This window comes from Rhamphochromis sp. 'chilingali' (genome assembly GCF_963969265.1).
Source record: "Rhamphochromis sp. 'chilingali' genome assembly, chromosome: 9".
In the NCBI taxonomy this organism is placed as follows: domain Eukaryota; kingdom Metazoa; phylum Chordata; class Actinopteri; order Cichliformes; family Cichlidae; genus Rhamphochromis; species Rhamphochromis sp. 'chilingali'.
This window is the reverse complement of record NC_137936.1, coordinates 9630028-9642358: the sequence shown is the minus strand read 5'-3', so window position 1 is coordinate 9642358 and position 12331 is coordinate 9630028. Positions and strand designations below refer to the sequence as shown.

The 12331-nt window shown below is 38.5% G+C and overlaps 1 protein-coding gene across 1 annotated transcript; it reads left to right on the top strand.

Annotated features, from left to right (window-relative positions):
- The first annotated feature begins 42 nt into the window (after window positions 1-42).
- trpc4apa (transient receptor potential cation channel, subfamily C, member 4 associated protein a) lies at window positions 43-12224 on the top strand. The gene is made up of 18 exons (XM_080890759.1): window positions 43-189; window positions 2684-2812; window positions 2952-3068; window positions 3203-3260; window positions 3370-3425; window positions 3562-3690; window positions 4305-4506; window positions 4664-4849; window positions 4970-5112; window positions 5200-5331; window positions 5430-5488; window positions 5589-5774; window positions 5951-6041; window positions 6129-6269; window positions 6367-6478; window positions 6798-6910; window positions 7064-7270; window positions 9652-12224. The coding sequence occupies exons 1-18, from the start codon at window positions 64-66 to the stop codon at window positions 9787-9789; spliced, it is 2325 nt and encodes a 774-aa protein (XP_080746885.1). The 5' UTR covers window positions 43-63; the 3' UTR covers window positions 9790-12224.
- Window positions 12225-12331: the final 107 nt, after the last annotated feature.

The window sequence follows — 12331 nt, the reverse complement described above, 5'->3', positions numbered from 1 at the left end:
TCAAATAATTCATCAAAGCCTTTCACTTCCTGCCCAAACAGTTCAGTTCAGGAAGAAGAAATAATGGCGACGCTTCTGGGGTGCGAGTCCCCTTGTACGAGAGGAAAACGAAGAAACTACAGTAGCAATATCATCACGAAGTTCACGGCCACTAAAATCACCGGCCAGGGCTTCAGTCGAGGAACACAGGTGGGAGAAACGACATTTGTTTTGACTGTTAAACCACTCGAAAGTTGATCGACTGAGACCAGGGACTTGCGCTTGGAATCGAGCCTGAAAGGAAGACGTTGTCCGAGAGACCTAGCTGGAGCTGTAGTCGCTCCTGTCAGCTCGGGCTTGACTAACAGGCTAAACATAACGGGGTGTGATTTTTCTTTGGCAATTTTAAACTATGATACAACCTATTGCCAGGAAACATGTTTTTGCTCGCTGACAATCCAAATGACGCTGTCACTGCTACAAGTGTATGAGAAAAGCTCCGTTGAAGTGGCTCTTTTGTTGTTAGCTTTACATTAGCTTAGCATTGGAGGCCAGGTTTTGTACGATATAAAACATTTTAAAGTCGGTTGTCTTCGGACTGTTCTTATGGCCGTTGACTATAATAATGTAAATATTTCTACAGCGCCCCTCACTTTATTTTCTAAATACTGTAATCTTGGTATAAACGACAGTAAGATTTGCTAATGGTAGTGAAGGAGCTAGCGACAGCTAACTAGCTAAGCCAGCAGAATAGCTCAGGTGATTACGTAACAGCACTAACCACAAAACTATCGTTTCCATAAATGGGTACGCCACAACAGCTGTTAAGGTATGTTAACGTTCGCAGGTTTATTTTTGTGCCATTTACACGATATTTCTAAGTGTGAAGGGTTGGTTTTTGATTTAATGCTAGCGACAGCTTACGCCAACTGTTTAGATTTTCACGTATCTTCGTGCATACGAATGTCGCAGCTCTCCGGGTGTTTCCACACGTTCAACTCATGCATATCTATTATGATATTGCCCGTTTCATCCTAAAAAAAAAAAAGCCGTCAAATTGTAAAGCCGATTAAACCCATTAACACCTTTTTTGTTTTCAATGCATATGTTAGTGGCGTGACTGTCACATTTCCAGCTAGCGTACTGCGTAATGACGTTTACAAAGAAGCTTTGTTCTTAAGTAGAGGTTCTAATAACGCAAGGTATTTCCAGCGTTATCTGTTAACGCCCCCGATAACCCTGAACACGTCGACTTTAAACAAGTTTTCTTAGGCCGTCCAGGGAATGTTATGAATTGCTGTAATTTGGGAAAACACAGGAGTCCTGCCAGTTCTGCTGACACATGAACAGATTTTAAGGAGGGTATGTCATGTGCTGTGGTTTGAGCCTTCAGTTGTCAGAGCAGTCCACTTGGTGTTTTAGGTTGAACTGCCTCTGAGACATGAATTAAAGCTAATTATTTGATCATTCTTCAGCTTTTTGCCCAATTTCAGCAAAGTTGGTGGAGCATGGCCAAAACAATTACCCATTAAATTTTGTTACAGATCATTTTGTTTAAAATTGCCTGAAAGGTTCTTAGGCCTTGATTGATTACTCTCTGAGTTTTTTGTTTTTTTTCATCATCTTTAATATAAAAAAAGGGGGCAATATTAAGAATTGGTCAAATCATTTCATGTGAAAGTGACAGTAGGAAGACTGGGCTTGTTTGCTGTTTTCACAACCAGTACCTGCCCAGAGTAAACAGAGTTAAGATATCACACATTGTAATAAAGTCAGTTTGTCATGCATAAATATGCTTTTTTTTTAATCTCAACTTTTTATTTCATTCTTTCTCAGTGAGACGTTTTCTGGTAACAACATTTAAAAACATGCATATTTACATTTTCTTTCGCATATTTTTAACTTGGTCAATAATGTTTTTGTGTAGATGTTCTTTTCTTCCAGGAAGTTTATATGTCACAATAAATATGTGTTTCCTGTGATCAAGGGAGGCAATGACTCTGATCTTAAGGTCTCTATGACTTTAGATTTCATAAGGTTTAAATAGAAACTCTGTTGGGGCATGTTAGCTTTTGTAGTCTATGGTATGATCAAAGGTGTGGCTTTTTTAGTTTCATTTAAAAGAAGGCTTACTACCTTGCTGTACTCATAAAATGTTTCTTTCTTTGAAAGTTGCAAACCTATTGGAATGAGAATTTTATTATTTATTTGACTGACAACACACATATTTTATGAGTATGTGTTATAGTCAATGTCACGCTGCTTTTATGTTTATTAACGATGTAATTTTATTTAAAGGTCTAAAAGAAAATTGTATATTTTACTATGTATAGCTGATTTCACAAAAACGTCATACAGTTTAGAATAAAGTATGAGAAGACCTTCTCACATAGCGGACAGTAAATGTCAGACTGATTTTTCACTACTGAAAGTACTATGTAGTATTGTGGTTTCTGAGCAGAATGTGCAGGACAGCATATACTTGTGGTGAATTCTCAAAACAATTACCTGTGCTATTCACAGATTGACTTAATCAAACATTACAGACTTGAAACTAGGGAGCTGGTGGGATAAAGTCTGTTTAGTGCTAATTGGATTGATTCTGACATTTGCAGTCTCATATACTGCTCCTCTAAGTAGTATCTAGTTCAGGACTGCAGTGCATGTTTGAAAAGGGCTCATGTTGCCTCTTTATGTGTTGTAGCTCCCAGGAGGCCTGCTTCAGGAGAGAGATAAACGTGCCAAGTGGAATGGCATCCCTACTCTGCTGCAGAAGCTCTATGAGAGCAGCCATCCCAACAGTGACCTCTCCCATGCCCACACCTTTCTTAAGGTATCCACATAGCACTAGTCCATCAAAGGAGGCAGTGAAATGACTGGTTTTAGCTTCTTTTTTTTTCTTTTTTTTGCTTAGTGTTTTACTTTGAAAACTGGTGGGGAAAATAGTAATGTGACCACTGTTTTTTTGGCAGTTATTATTATCCCAGCTGTCTGTGGAGGCCATGTCCTTTGTCACAGAGGACAGGAAGACCGCTCAGGAATCCACCTTCCCCAACACGTACACTTTTGACCTCTTTGGTGGAGTTGATGTAAGTCTTACATTCTTGTGGTGTTATTGGACTGAAGCTGTTATTTCTGAAGAATAAACTCTCATGTATAGCTCAACTCCTCCTGAGATACTGGAGAAATAAAATGGTTTTCTCATTTGTCTGTGTTCATAAAGCTTCTAGTGGAAATCCTGATGAGACCTACACTAACTATGCAGAAGAAGAAACCTAAAAGTAAGTAGGACTGCCATAACATCTGTCCGCATTTCTGCGTTTTAGTTCTTAGTTTTTTTCCTATAATCCTGAAACAGTCAGATTAATATTTGTGCTTCTGTTACAACAGTGAATGATGACCTGGTCAAAGACTGCCTTAGTGTTCTGTACAACTGTTGCATATGTGTAAGTACCATGTTACATATTTTTCATATAAAATATGCCGCACATATCATATTTTCCCTTCCAGTTGTTTGCCTTGATGCAGAATCATTTTTGCATAATTTAATGACCGTGTAAAATTCCTTGTTTAAATTCATAGACGGAGGGCGTCACAAAGAGTCTGGCTGCTAGGGATGACTTTGTTCTGTTTCTCTTCACCTTGATGACAAACAAGAAGACCTTTCTGCAGACTGCTACTCTTATTGAAGATATTCTTGGAGTAAAAAAGGTGTGTCAAAGTAAAGAGTTCTACTTGGATTAAGTGACAGTAGGGGGTAAATGTATTTATGGATCTCTTGACTTCACTTTAATGCATAGTTACTCAACTATTTAAAAAGGATTTTAAGCAATGGATTATAATCATGTGTTAGCCATGCGACAGACTGGCGACCAGTACAGGGTGGACTCTGGCAAAAACTCCAGTTACTTAATTATCCATAACTAAGCCAACTATCTGTCAGAGCACTGTGGAGATTATAAAATGCGACTGATTTAATTTTATTCTGTGTGCTCCTGATGGTTTAGACATCTCTCTCACTTCACTTAGCAGCTTTCCTTAATCTTTTTACTAATTATGACAGATAAACCTTTGGTCCATGAAAATGTATAAGTCACAGTTAGCCTAGTTAGTATGTATTATTCTGATCATTTGTCAGTTTTGTAAATACAAAAGAAGTAAATATTTTCAGGTCTTACGCGTAAACTGGCATGTAGCATTTATACATATATCTGCTGGGTCAAATCAAATTTAGTCGGGGTCTGTCTCAAAAGTTACTTTTGAAAGTGTTGCAATGTCTGCATTCTGTTCACATTTGATGTTTTACATCTGGTCACACCTTTCAGGAGATGATCCAGTTAGAGGGCATCCCTAACCTGTCGGGTCTGGTCCAAAGCTTTGACCAGCAACAGCTAGCCAACTTCTGTCGCATCCTTTCTGTCACAATCTCAGAACCTGATGTGGGAAATGATGACAAGCACACCCTGTTGGCCAAAAATGCACAGCAAAAACGCAATGCAAGTCCTTCACGTGCAGAGGTCAACCAGGGTAGGTTGTCTTCAGAGTTCAAAGATTTATTGGCTGTGTCATTTATTTTGTACAATAGCAAGAGTGCATTTGACTGCGTTTGTTTACCCTGTTTCTGACACTTGTAACAAGAAATGTCATTAAACTGAACTAACAGGCCTTTTTTTTTTTCCAACAGTAACCCTGCTGAGCATCCCAGGATTCATTGAGCGGCTTTGTAAATTGGCCACTAGAAAGGTATCTGAAGCCACAGGTGCTAACTTCCTGCAGGAGCTGGAGGACTGGTACACATGGCTGGATAATGCTCTGGTACTGGATGCTCTCATGCAGATGGCCACTGAGGAACCTGAGCAAAGCAGTACAGGTGAGAAAAAAGGCATTTATGATACTGCTAACTCATGGTTGCATTCCCGTGAACTTTTAATAATACATTTGGACATGTTTTTTTGTTTTTCTGTTGTTTTTTTTCTCTCCTCACCTACAGAGTCGTCAGATGAGAGTTCTCTGGCTACCAGCCCTCTGAGACATCGACTGCCCCAGTCCATGAAGATTGTCCATGAGATTATGTATAAAGTAGAAGTACTGTATGTGCTCTGTGTTCTTCTGATGGGCCGTCAAAGGAATCAGGTACTCTTCCCCACCATTAGAGCTGAGCTTGAATTTTTTGTCTGAACAGAGTTAAATTGTTTTTTCCCCCCCTGTAACTCCTCTCAGGTTCACAAGATGCTGGCTGAGTTTCGTCTCATCCCAGGGCTCAACAACCTGTTCGACAAGCTCATCTGGAGGAAATATACAGTTTCGAATCACGTTGTGCATGGCCAGAATGAGAACTGTGACTGTAGTCCAGTATGAAATTTCAATTCAGTAGTCCTAAACTCATCATTACAATTACATATCACTTTTTAAAATATGGAGGGTGAACACTCTTTATTCCTGTCACACAGGAGATATCCTTCAAAATCCAATTCTTGCGATTACTTCAGAGTTTCAGTGATCATCACGAGTAAGCAGCGTTTTTTTTATTTTTTTTTATTTTTTACTTTTAACCTTAAATGAAATATCAAATGTTGATTTACCTTTTCAATATGTTCCCTATCTTTCAGGAACAAGTACCTCCTTCTAAATAGCCAGGAGTTGAATGAACTGAGTGCCATTTCCATGAAGGCTAATATCCCAGAGGTGGAAGCTCTTGTCAATACAGATAGAAGCCTCGTGTGTGATGGGAAGAAGGGCCTCCTCACACGTCTCCTGACTGTCATGAAGAGGGAGCCTCCAGACTCGTCTTTCAGGTAAGTGTCATGTAGGCCAAAGACGGAGATAATGCAGATTATATAGTCAGCCATCTCTTTAAAAGTCTGACATGCACATATTGGAGAATCAGAGATTGTGCCATTTAAATGACTGCTCGGGGTTTCTCTGTGTAGTTTGCTTTAGCGGATTGTTTCTCTTGGGTGTTTATATATAGATTCTGGCAGGCAAGGGCAGTGGAAAGTTTCCTCAGAGGTGCCACATCCTATGCAGACCAAATGTTCCTTCTGAAGAGGGGCCTACTAGAAGTAAGATAAATGTTACCACCCATGTACAGAGATCTTTCTTCTTCTTTAGTGAATCGGTGTTCACTTTCCATTTTCATTCCTCGACAGCACATCCTGTTCTGCATCATAGACAGTGGTTGTACATCTCGCGATGTCCTTCAGAGTTACTTCGATCTGCTTGGTGAGCTCATGAAGTTCAACATTGATGCTTTCAAGAGATTCAACAAATATGTCAACACTCCAGAAAAGGTATGATGATAGATCCTAGTATTTATTAAGAATATATATACTGGCTGAAAAAGATCTTACTGCATTGTTGCTAATGGTTTTTTCTTTTCTTTTTTAGTTTCAGATGTTTTTAACACAGATCAACAGCTCCCTCGTGGATTCAAACATGCTAGTACGCTGTATCGTTCTTTCATTGGACCGCTTTGAGAGCCAGACTGAAGATGTCAAAGGTAAATGGAAATTTGATGGTTGTAAACTGGTGTTTATAGAATATTTAAGGCAGAACTTAATATGAGCATTTTCTTTTATTTATTTTTTCTTTTTGTTTTGTTTTTTTATCTTTGGGACTTTAATGTGCTTAAAGAATACATAAAATTAATGATTGCTGACAAAATCTAAAAGAAAGCAAAGAGTTTGAAGTGGAATTGATAGCTGATGAAACAATGTGCGCCAGAAGTGAGAGTACATTGATACATTTATTTGATTTATTACGTTGTTTTTTTTCCCTCCACTTTACAAACATGTTTTGTGTTCTTTGTTGTTTCCCAGTGGTGGAGGTACTTTCTGAGTGCTGCTTGCTATCGTACATGGCCAGAGTTGAGAACAGGCTGTCGTTCCTTTTCCGACTGGTCAACATCATCAATGTACAGACACTCACACAGGTCTGGGTTCATTTACACCTTGCCACATGTTTTCATAGAAGATCATGGTGATTATTTAGCAAAAAAGTCTGTTTAAAAGTAAACTGTAAGTCAGTTCAGAGACATTTGGCATTTAACATTTTTTAATTATAACTGAGGTCTGTTTCTCTACAGGAGAATGTCAGCTGTTTAAACACCAGTTTGGTGATTTTGATGTTGGCCAGAAGAAAGGCTAAACTGCCCTTCTACCTCAACGCCCTTCGTGAGAAGGAGTATGCTGAGAAGTACCCGGGCTGCCTGCTTAACAACTTTCACAACCTACTGCGATTCTGGCAGCGCCACTACCTCAATAAGGACAAAGACAGTACTTGTCTGGAGAATGTGAGTAGCTGAACGTACAAACACTCAACCAGGTCCAACATCACAGGCAGGAAGCAATGATCTCTTCACTTATATTAAGTGGCATTTGTGTTACACCTTCAAAACATTCCACAGTAGAAACGTTTGCAAGCACAGTGATAAAACCAAGACTTTGATTGCTGTGCTGCAGCACTTGTAAATTGTAGAGGTGCATAGAAGTTCTTTCAGATTAGATATTGTCTTTCATTTTTGTGAAGAACTTCTGTAAGTCAGGGACTTTCCATACAAGAACTGAAATACCCACGCCACACCACCACAACTAAAAACCTGCCCTTCTAAAAAATAGTTTCTTTCTGCTGAATGTTTAAGTGCCACATATCATCTGCAGCAGTAGCCACCACCAGTCAGGAATCCCTGTTAAATCCACCTGCCCATCAGGGGTTAAATAAAACTAGAGTAAAAGAAGAAAATGTATGTGCTCTTTGTGTTCTCCACTCAAACTGTGATTAATTAATTGGAGGTAAACAAATATAAAATTCTTTTTATATTATTTAATATGAAAAAAATACACATGCTGGGACTAAGTTATACCAAAACCGAAGTGTTTACTTTTGCTGTAGCGTTGTCTCAGAAGAGGGCTTTTTCCCCCTTTAATTTTCACATGGCTGTTTAAACATTGATTATGTAAGTAGATCTAAAATATTTGACTGCCCTATGAAATTATCAACTCTATGAGCAACATTTACTCATTAGTGGGACTTAATGCTGAAGATGGTGCAACAGATTTTGCTTTGATGGGAGGGAGATGGAGGGCTCAGCTCCTTTCACAAGCAACAATGTGACTAACAGATGTTTGGAAATAACTTTACAAAATAGCAAAATGGTCATTGAGCTCAAAGTAAAACAATCTAAAAGTTCTATCACAGGAATTCTGTAAAACCCAGACTTCTTACTGTTTTCTGAAGCCATTTTCTTTCATTTGTAAAAGAACATGTAAAGATGTTTCTTAATGTCCCACTCACTGTCAGCATAACAGTTTTACAAGGTGATGTCAATGTGTTTGTTTTGCTTGCTCTGCTGCCACCAAGTGGCAGATGTCTCCAACTTGGCTGCTACAATTTTCCATTAGATTTGCACTGTCCAACCTAATTACACTGTTGACTGCCACAGGTTAATGACTTTGACACATACCAACTTACTGTAGTCTTCAGTACCCATCAAATTTAAACGCTATAAACGTATAGGGTACACAGACACTGCTTAACACAAGAAGTGCTTCCTGTGGGAAATACTTCTATAAATGGGGTCAGAGATTTTAGTTGGCATTTGATGCTTTGCCATTGGTTTAATTTGGAAGGGAAACATTTAATTAGTGGTGGACAGTTTGATCAGGTCATGTAGTGACAGAGTAAAGGATATTAGCGCATAAGCCCTCATTACAGAGATGTATGCACTTTTTGTAATTCTTTGGTGTAGAGAGATGGGTTTTTTGGGGGGGGGGCAGAGCTTATTATGAAAGAACTAATTTCATAAGTTCAAAATGATTTAATGCTTGCATCAGGAGAATAGTGCCGATCCAAACGTTTGACCCTACAACAAGGTGATTTTTGAAGCTCTGCGGTGTTGTGTAGGGTGTTTTGCATTTTCAGTGGTTTCATGTTTAAACGATGCCAATTATGATTTGTGGTGTTAGTCACCAGATCTCAGCATCATTGATTACCTCTATTTCTATTTTTGAATCTCTTTGAATCTCAGTTATCAAAACACAAAATTAGGGAAAACTTTTAGCCTAGATAAACAAGTCTTAAGTCTGTTCTCGTGGCAATTAGTGGCATTATAACAAGACTATTATTTATTTATTTTATTTATTTTTAAGTATTATTATTTTTGAACACTCATCTGTAAGTGTTAACATTGATCCAAGAGACATCTAGCTAACCTATTCTGATTTAACCTATTTCTCACTACAGCCTGTACTTACCTATAGTTATAGAATATTCACAACATACTTCATACCGTGTACATTATAACACACCATAATAGACCCATTTCTGTAATATACTTACATATCTATATTATTGCTAATATATATTGTAATATATCTATATCACTAAAGCACTTCTGGATGGATGCAAACTGCATTTCGTTGCCCTGTACCTGTGCATGTGCAATGACAATAAAGTTGAATTCTATTCTATTCTATTCTATTTATCTGTTCATACAAACCAGTAAAAGTCCTTTTACTGGTTTTTACTCTTTTTATGTAAAAGGCTACTTGAATAACTAATTATAACTATTATTATAGCTATAGCTGGGATACCTTTTAGCTGTGGGGTTTTGTGTTTTTTTTTTTTTTTTTTTTTTTTTTTTGTTCTTATTCATCTTGGTTTTCCCTTTTTCAGAGCTCCTGTATCCCATTCAGCTACTGGAAGGAGACTGTATCAGTGCTGCTGGGTTCAGACAGGACTTCTCTGTGTGCCATAGCGAGCTACATCGATGAACCATTCATGGATCTGGACAGAGATCTGCTGGAAGATTGACCTCCAGTGTGTGCACTTAGTGCACTGGGGATGGGATGGGGCAGATGGCCACATGGAGCATGGACACCTAAAGCTGGCAATGACCCCGCTGAGCTGAGCCGTCCGGCTGCTTAGGAACTGTGTTCTGGATGTAAAAACTCACCTGTTTGCTGTCTACACCTTCGCATGGAGGCTGTCATCACAGATTTCAGCAAATAGGAGTTTTCCTGGCCATCGTCTTCTCACTGAGTTAAATCCGCTTTTCAAGAGAAAGAAGAGGAAAACCTGTATGCCCACCCCAGATTGGCCACATGGTATAACAGACAATTAAACAACCTTCAAAAAATGACATCTGCATTGGTTGTTTGCTTTAGGTGAAATTTAAAATAAAACTTTTTATATAACCTAGAAAGTTCTATGATAAATATGTATGATTCAACAAGTTATGTTAGGAAAAAAATGGACTTGGTTTGGAAATTACTGCAGCTTGAACTTTCACGTGCAGGTTAGTGGTGTGTCACAGGGCTGCCAGGAGTCACCAGCCTCACTCTCGCACTAACTTCATGCTCTCTGTTGACTCCATGTCACTCCACTGTCTGAGCTTGGAGGAAAATGGCTTTTTACTTTCCCCCCCTTCTCCCCCCCTTATGAGTCCTCTAAAAAGAGAATTTTCAATGAACCCGTCTGTCTATTTTATTAGGTGGCTATTGTTCATTGGTGCTTTCTGGCTCCACTCAGCACATTTAGGTAGCTTGAGGGTGTGCTGGCATTTTCCACATATCACATGGGGTACCTCTCATCTAAAAACCACCCTTCAGTTATGGCTTCAGAAGCCCCACCCAGGGACTCATTAATATTATTATTATTTTTCTTGACTTATATTTTGTGTTGTTAAAACGGTGGCTTTTAGCTCTGGATAAATTGTAGAATAAAATATTGCACATTTGTTTTTATTGTTTATATTTTAACCCATTTGTTAAAAAAAATCTTCATTATGTAACAGAAGCTTTTGTGAGAAAATGCTTTGGGAAGAGAATAAACTATGCAGGTGTAAGTGTTAAAATAAGAGTTTTTGTTCACCCCATACCCAAAGTTTGCTTTATGCGAATTAGCTTTCAACCCAACATCAGCATTTGATTGGAAATCCTCCACTTTCTCTGGTATCTGGCATTTCCTGAAACCTTCAAGCTGAGAATGACAATCTTCTTGGTGGCTCCTTCTGCATAGCTCAGCTTTAATTTAAACGATGAGCGTGGCTGTGTTAAAGTTGTCCACAGCCTGAATGTGCTCCTGTTTTGTTGAAATGGAAGATGCAGAGCTAAAAAGATTTGGATGTGTCCAGTCAAACAAGTACAAATGAATCAGCTACCTCATGTTTTATCCCAACGCCGTACAGATCAAACCACTCCTAATCACAAGTGTACAGATTTAATCCCAGCACGTTGTGTTCACGTGAATGTATGAGGGCATTTCCGACACCACGAGTTGTGCTTTTTTTGCCTTGAGATGCAAGTGAACATGTCAATTTTTTTTTTTTTTTTTTTTTTTTTGAAGCCTTCTATTTGCTTTAAAGCTTCTTAAGGTTCTCCTATTTTTTTAGCTTTTAGCATGTCTTAAAACTCTTGACTGGTGTGCGCAAACTTTAAATGACTTCATCTTCTGTGCTTTGCAGTGAAAGTAACGCAAGTACCCGTAAGTGCTTCTTTTTCGAGTTCTCCATTTCTTTGTTGGATGCCCAAGAATATTTACAACGGTGTTCTTCAGGACAGATTGTTTATTACGCTGTTATCGCTTCAGCCGTTGGTGGTAGAAGTCGGACGAAGCTGTTGGTATGAAAGCATGAATGGTGTGAGCTCTTTGGAATACCTGTATAAACATTTTCTTCACCCTAGTTTCCGTAGCTTTGTGATGAGTTTCTGAGAGTGACCCTTCTGTATGATGCACAAGAGAACTGGTTCTCTATAGTAATGCTGTATGTGGTGTGATCCACCCAGTAGGCCTTAGTTTTCATTCATTAGTTTGTACAGAAAAAAATGGTGAAATGTTATCCTCTTTGGCCAAAAACATGCTGCATAATATAACACACTATTTGACTTATTTTAGACCCCTGACTTTGACTTTAACTGTACATTTTATGTAATGTTTAGCATGAGGGGGACGGTCATAAAAAGCCCTAAACACACTTTTACAACTGATTATATGGTGCTTTTTTTTGGGGGGTGGGAGGGAGTGAAGGAAGATGATTGTATCTCACTAGGATTGACGGCATCTATGGGGTTTGCGACAAACGGCATTTCAAAGATGCTGACAGTGAGTAATGTCGTGTACAATCTGTCGTAAAACGGCTTTAGGAAATTATACATCTATTTTTCATCTTTATGGTTAATCTCTGACTAACCCTGTTCAACTCACAAAATCTGTTCCACATTCTAATAAACACTTCGGTAACAAACTTGCCCTCATGCTCCTGCTCTAATGCTGGTATTCAAGTTTAATTTCCTTATTTAACAGCTGTTTGTCAAATTAATCATATAATAAATTCTTCTTTAGACTGTCTTTGTTG

Excerpts from the sequence above, each read along its gene's own strand:
- trpc4apa (XM_080890759.1), top strand. The coding sequence starts at position 64 with ATGGCGACGCTTCTGGGGTGCGAGTCCCCTTGTACGAGAGGAAAACGA. Across the intron at positions 5,113-5,199 it reads TGGGCCGTCAAAGGAATCAG|GTTCACAAGATGCTGGCTGA; the intron begins GTACTCTTCCCC and ends AACTCCTCTCAG. Across the intron at positions 6,911-7,063 it reads ATGTACAGACACTCACACAG|GAGAATGTCAGCTGTTTAAA; the intron begins GTCTGGGTTCAT and ends GTTTCTCTACAG.